General features: G+C 44.1%; 1 protein-coding gene across 1 annotated transcript in view; it reads right to left on the minus strand.

The window, feature by feature from the left end:
• snta1 (syntrophin, alpha 1) overlaps nucleotides 1–6,153 on the minus strand; it is a 30,919-nt gene extending 24,766 nt beyond the window's left edge. The window contains exon 1 of the mRNA XM_070843943.1: nucleotides 5,844–6,153. Within this exon, the coding sequence (XP_070700044.1) occupies nucleotides 5,844–6,126 (283 nt within the window). The 5' untranslated portion in view covers nucleotides 6,127–6,153. The remainder of the gene's footprint in view (nucleotides 1–5,843) is intronic.
• Nucleotides 6,154–7,123: the final 970 nt, after the last annotated feature.

Here is a 7,123-nt window from a genome sequence, read left to right on the forward strand (position 1 = left end):
AGAAATATCGTCATTAATGTCAGCTGGCAGTTGGACTGTGGCCTTCAGGCTAGTGAGAAATTATCTAAAAGAGGATTACATTTAATTAATTTTAATACATCTTCCACAGGTTGCTTCCTCTGGGTAATTCCTTGGGATTTAACTCATGCATCTTCCTTTTGAGGCCACAGCCTGGCGCTCTTAATAGAACAAAAAAAACACCAGAACTGAGCTGACACACTTCTACTACGCTGTTCATATTCGAGAAAGAGAGATTTACCACGGACCTGACCGTGCCATGGCATCGGATAGCTGTTTACTGCATGACTGAATATTAGTGGTGAGGTGGTGCCCTGTACTTACTAAATCTCTGAACCACTGAGTGTTGATAGAAATTCTGATAGAAATAGAGTTGAAGTGCAGCGAAACCTTCAGCAATTAACTCTAAGAATCCAAATATCTATCAAAATCATGACTAATTAATGAATCATAATAAATAAACCTTTAAATATAATATATGCACTGGAATTTGGAGCTGGACTCGCAGAATTTCCCACGATAAAGACCAAACCATATAAAGTTCTGTACAGTGCAAAGGGAAAGTGCACACTTTACCTAATCTTTCACCAATATTCTGTCTCTGTTCAAGTAATGCAGCATACGGTATGCATGCAGCTGCATGTAGAAGTGGAGCAGTGACTGTCAGCCAAGAAGTAAATTAATAAAAAGAGGAATTTTGGGCAAATGTTAGGCACATACCCCTGCAGAGACCTGAGCATGTCAGAAATGAAGCTCCATACTGAATACTGCTAATCAGTGGGCAGACAGGAGAACCATACAAGCTTAGCCAGCGCCTAACACCGACTCCAAAAAGACATGGTTGCGGTTTCTGACAGCTCTGCATGGATGAACCTGCAGAAGGAAAGCTAATACTAGGAACCTAATTCCCTTTATATACTTAGGCATAACCAATGGTCTCTGTCCAAGTATACTTCAGCTCAGCTGCCATTTTGAACAGGAGCTGAAGAACCACCAAGAATTTCCACTCAGGGGCTCAAGTTACTAGATGCCAAGTTATCAGACTCTTCTACCTCTCTCCTTGTAGGCCAAAGCTGAAAGAATATCTGATTTTATAGTTTTTCATTTTTGTTTTAGGCTATTTTCAGATTGCCAAATGCTGCAAAGCCGCCATGCGAGGCAGAGATTGAACAAACTTCCCTTATCCAATTTTTTTGTAACAAAGGGAGGTTTTTGAGTTGGGTTTGCGATGAGAGCCAAGCTATTTGGCTCCGTAGGCTTTCTGTATTGGTGAGTAACTGCTGGTCTGATCGGTGCTCTCTGACATTCACACATCACCGATTTATGTTTTCAAATTAAAGGACAGTTCTGTGCTAATGCAGTCCTAGGATTCTGATGAGAAGGAGTTGATGCGTCAACAGCAAGCGATCCTGTGAGTCTAAATGTTGTTGTTTTTTCTGCAGCAGAAATGAATCACACAATTTACATGGATGAGACTCAGTGACAGGAACGAAATGTGCTTGCAGGCTATTATAAAGAGCTGTGTGGAAAACAAAGTTTGCTGATTCGGCCGCACACACTGTTGAAGACATGAAGCACCCCCAGGAGCGGTAGCATGTGTGGCTGTACATTTGTGGCTCTGAATGTAAGGTTAAATGGTATGCTGTGCTGTAAGGCCAGTGTCCTGCACACAGCCCCTTTCCAAACTTTCCCAGCTGGTTTGAGGATTAAATTTGAATGCCTTCCAGTCACAAGTGGCTTGTCTAACCTTCAGGTTACCTCTGCCCCCAATTTGCACCACTGTGGAAACTGTAGTGACTTACATCGCTCTATAATCTCCTCTTAGTACATAAAGACTCCATAGTACCATTAGCAATACACAAACTGCTGACTTGTTGTCTCTGTTGCCAACATGAAGACTTTAAAGCCTTAACACTAGACATCCAGCAGTATTGAGTACTAGGTCTATGGGGCAGGATCACTCCAATTGATTTAGAATATAGAATTTACAGTAAAAACAGTAAGCAACCGTATCCTGATGTGCATTAAACCAAAAATTGAAACATTACAAAATGACTACAGTACATACCACATACCGGGCAGACGTAGAGTCTTGCAGACTTTATTAGTGACAGCCAGTACAGGATATGGTCAGTGACCTCTCAGCTTCATTCAATATATCTCATGTGCTATGCTAACAGAGTGCTCACCACAGCACTTCTCACTTTACCAACTGCCGTGCTATCTCTGTTTACTTGATGAATGGCGGAAATTTATGTCTAGGATCTATTTTAAGTAAATGGTTGGACTCAGACAAGCAGGCAGAAGACAGCCAGGTCTGAGGATGAGAGTGACACCGGTGTCAAAGTGATGAGAGGATGACACTGACGTCTAAATGACTTGGTGTCTGCACCAGAATGATGTGGGGATGTGTAGGTAGTAGATATGTGCATTGACAAACAAACACCATCTGCTTTTCTGCTTCAAAGTGTTAAATCTGGGCTCGGAGTAACCACGAGGGCTAAAAACAATAAGTACTGTGCACCTTTTCCATCTTTATATGTCCTTGCTATTTCTCTTCCTCTCTTCACATACTTCCAAGTTTATTTCCTGAAATCCCTCTTATGGACATGAATGCCGAATAAACACTCTTGACATATTGTAGGAAAAATACTGTCATGTCTGCTACTCCTACACAACCCGTAATCATCCCATAGTCCTTCCCCCATCCCTACCTTTTTTTCCCTCCAACTTTTCATCACAAACACAGTTCAGCACCCTCCAGCTGGCAGCCTGTCACTCACCCGACAGGAGGGTGGAGTCAAAGGCTCGACCCATGAAAGGTAAATAAACAGAGCTGGTTTATACGTCACCGACGTGTACCTAATTAGGTAATTTTGTGCTAACAGTGTGCTTGTTGTGATGATGCTCCCTTCAAAAGAATTCAGTATGATCAGCATTTAATTTCATCAAACTCCATCGGCTGAGTTGCATGCAATGCTAATGAACAAGTGGACTGGAATAAACAACAGAAAAAAAGGAGCTTTAAAAATATTGTGGCATATTCCTGATGAACGTGCACAGCCTCATAATGAGAGAATATGATTTTAATAATAGATTAGTCACAAATCGCTGCACCTGAGCCTTGTTAACTGATAAAATATTGTCCATTTGTACATCTGAGGTACTCTGGAACAAAAGAGTCTGAGGCATCAAAACATTGATATTCGTAATATGTGCACTAAAAATGCTAGCATTTATTTTAACTTAACCAAACAAAGGGAAATTTAACCCATGTCAGGGAAGCTGTTGAATCTAAATAAAGTTTTTTGCAGTGCGGTTCATCAAATACTTGATCTCAAACTTCCATTGCAGTAAAACCCACAAAGCTTGCACCGAAGCAGCTCAGAAAAAGAAAATGTTGGACTCAGAAGCACAGCCTTCTTCAGTCGGACCAGCGGGCCCGTCTGGAGACCTGGAGCCTCTCCTCTTAAATTTAGACATGTGAGAGTAAAGGTTGACTGCCTCCACACTTTTCTGCAAGCTGGGGTGGGCTCCCTAAAATTAACACTAGTGAGGTGCTCTACTCCTAGCCACATAGCTTTCATCTTTGGCCAATGACAACTGCCTGCTGTGGGCTGCTCCTCTCAGCTGTTCACAATGTGGTGTCAGCTAGCCCACAACAACTTTTGCCCTGTTCTTTCGTTTCCTTCAGTCGCTTTTTTTTTTCCCCCCACACGTAACTATTTCTTACCATTTTTTTTTTCTCCCTTTCTTGCTCTCTACTCATTTGACCTCTTTGGCTTGCTCCTTGTCCTGTTTCATCTATGTCTTGCTCTTTGTGCCTTTGCCTCTCTCTTTCTATCCCCCTGCTGCACCCTTCTTCCTCCCTCTCTTCATCGCTGCCTTTGAACAGCCAGCATCACAACAATGACAAGCCGGCAGGGTGCCAACTATGATTTTGCTTTAATAACATGCTGTCTGATTTTCAAAGCCACCCATTTCCACAGAGATGGACATTACATTTATGTCATTAGGGGCTGGCTTTGTTGTTGTTGTTGTTGTTGTTTTTGGCAGCCGTGGGGGAAGTAAAATTAGCATTTCACCAGCAGCTACAGGGATGAGCCATCTTTGCGACACAGAAATGGTGCGAGTCCAGAGCTGTGTGTCAAACTGACCCTGTGCCAATGGTCAAGAGATAAATACACTGTCAAGACCTGTCAGGAGGTTTCAGCTTACAACATAACACACACACACACATATCGGGATGCAGGTCCATCCCTCACCATTGTTGTTGTGATAGTGCATGAATCACAACCCCAGGTAAGGGGCACAGATGAAACACAACTTCACCATCATGACCCCAAATAAGTCTAGTTGACGCCATGGAGATGGAACCCTAATGTGGGCCACAAATTAGTAATTGCAATATAAAGATGTAAAAGGCAAGAAAAAAGCAAGTTGCAAGAAAGAAATGCAACAGGAGATGCAGAAATTAGAAATCTGAGCTAAACAAAGCAACGATGGTCACCTCCAGGAGATCAAAATCAAAACATTTCTCAAACTGCAGTATCATTTACAGCATCCGTTAATCTTTTGCTTTTATGCAGCTTCCCAGCGTTCAGCCTTACTAGTCTTCTTCACACCGAGATCACTGTTGAGATAGCAGCCTGTTGCTGCAGGTTGAGGAAACAGGACAAGGAAAAGGCTTTTATCGGCCGCTGCACAGTACACAGCACAGGTATGTAAGCCCGGATTGTGAGATACGGAGAGGTCGCAACCTCTGTCCATTGAGAGGTTTTAGGAGCAGTGCGGTGGGTTATGCACTGGAGCAGCAGCTGATCTTTTGCTCATCCAAAGGCAAAGTTCATCAGATCTTTTAGACACCAGGAGTAGTTTAGATTCTGTAGACACAGTGACGGATTTGCTCTTTACTCCATTGTCACCCCAACTTATTATAACTCACAGCGAGACTTTTCAGTGGCATGAAAATTCAGCTTCTGTGCGAGCGCCCTTCTTATAAAAAAAACAGCAGGCAGGTGCTAACAGATGGGTTTTTTTTTTTTCTAACATGCTGGGACTCTGTATGAAACTGTGGCTCATTTTAACAGTATTCTCTGGCTTTGGTGAGACCACTGGACCCATAAGTAACTTTATTAAAAGACAGCACAGGTAACAATTAAAGAGTCCTCTCGGGAAATGCACTTGTTTACAGGTGTTTTGGGGTATTTTGGTGTGTGAAAACGGAAACTGAGGTTTGTTTGTTTTTTACCCAAACCTAGCTATCTGTGGAATAAAATAACACGTTTATCTAAGTTAATTCCACTTTCATTATGGCTGTGTGTGTGTGTGTGTGTGTGTGTGTGTGTGTGTGTGTGTGTGTGTGTGTGTGTGTGTGTGTGTGTGTGTGTGTAATGTTACCCAGCAGTAACTAATTACCATCTCCGGTGACTCCGGGACACTGAAATGGTTCCCCGGTGAGGAGTGTGTGTGTGTGTGTGTGTGTGTGTGTGTGTGTGTGTGTGTGTGTGTGTGTGTTGGGGGGTCACAGCCTGAGATAATCACAGCTGTCAGTTTTCCCTCTGCGCTAACAACAGCAAGAAATGTGTTAAGCAATGGCGAAAACACGGATAAGAGTTTGTCTGGACGAAACGTCGAAGACAAGCGGAGTTAGTCGCACATTAGCGGGCTCAGTTTGAAGTTAGCTGCATTAACTGACGGGCGTGTTTCCGCCGTCGTTGACAGAAACTGCAGCCAAACTCCGAGCAGCTAGCTAAAACTTGTGCCGACTGACGCGGACTTTGCGGAGGGAGCTGTTTTTAATCTACTTCTTCGGCCCGGCTCACCTTTAATACTGATTCCCAGTCCTCCCACGTCTTGCTTGGTAACTCTCACGGTGCGCTTCACGTTGGTGATGGTTTCCGGGACCGGGGACGAGCTGAGGTTCGGGGGGTCTCCGTTGATAGCACCGGCGGGGCTCGGGTTGGGCTTGGCGGGCTCCTCGGCACCCTCCCCCGGGTTCACCGTGAGCGTGTCCTCGGTGAGTGTGGCCAGCACCCGGATCCAGCGGTCCACGGTCACTCGAAGTTCCAGCAGTCCCGTTTTCTGCGCCTTCATCGCGGCAGCCATGTTCAACGCATTCCTGGAATAACTGGAGACGGGCTGGCAGTCCTGTAAAGAGATAGGGGGTGGAGGAATGGGGTAGGGGGCACACACACACTCACACACTCACACACACTCTCTCTCTCTCACACACACACACACACACAGTTTCTTCTCCCTCTCTCTCACCCGACTTTGTCCCCCTCCGAAGAGGTTTATCCACTAGTGAGAAGTAAAGTTAATTGAGGCTGATACGATTAGCAACGGTGTTGACACACACACTCAAAGTTCAAAGAGAGTCTTCTTGAGTCCATCCTTTAATGAACTGTGTGCGGCAGAGTCACACATAATTACGTTTTTGATTCATTCATATATTTATTTATTTCAAGTGCATTGAACCACCAGGGCTCAGATCACAGATCTAATTTGCAATGTGCCCCACAGACACAAAATCACTGCTCTGATATATACAGACGTCCTGTCATGAGGAAAATAAAATCAATAGTGCCTCTGCTTCCCAGGCCAGAGACACTGCTTTGCCTCTCCAGCAGACAGAGCTCATATCAGGCATGAAATCCACAAATCTGTCTCTAATCTGTCTTCAGTTTGAACTCCGCTGACAGAAAACATGCTTGCAAAGAATGTGATGCCAACAATGGAGTGAAGAAACCTAATTTGAGCACGCTGCTCTGCGAATCTCTGAACAAATCTGCCTTTTAAAAACAAAGAATAATTTATTTTTTTTTTTTTTATTGCTCAGGCTTTTGAAGGAGGAGGATGAAAATGATCCCCTGCTCATTCTGGGCTGTGGCAACAGCTGCTTCTTAGTTAAACCGCTCGTGGAAAATAAGCCCTCCAATCAATACACAGCAAAACCTGAATAAAAAGTGGACACGGGACGAGCATGACGTTCTCTAAATGGTGGTTAGCCCGTAGCTTCCCTCCAATAGGCACTAAATGGGTTGGCAGCACAGTATACGAGCACTGACGAAGCTGAATCAATACTGGCGGCAGACCAAAGGCA

The sequence above is a fragment of the Pempheris klunzingeri genome, chromosome 2 (genome assembly GCF_042242105.1).
Source record: "Pempheris klunzingeri isolate RE-2024b chromosome 2, fPemKlu1.hap1, whole genome shotgun sequence".
Lineage (NCBI taxonomy): Eukaryota > Metazoa > Chordata > Actinopteri > Acropomatiformes > Pempheridae > Pempheris > Pempheris klunzingeri.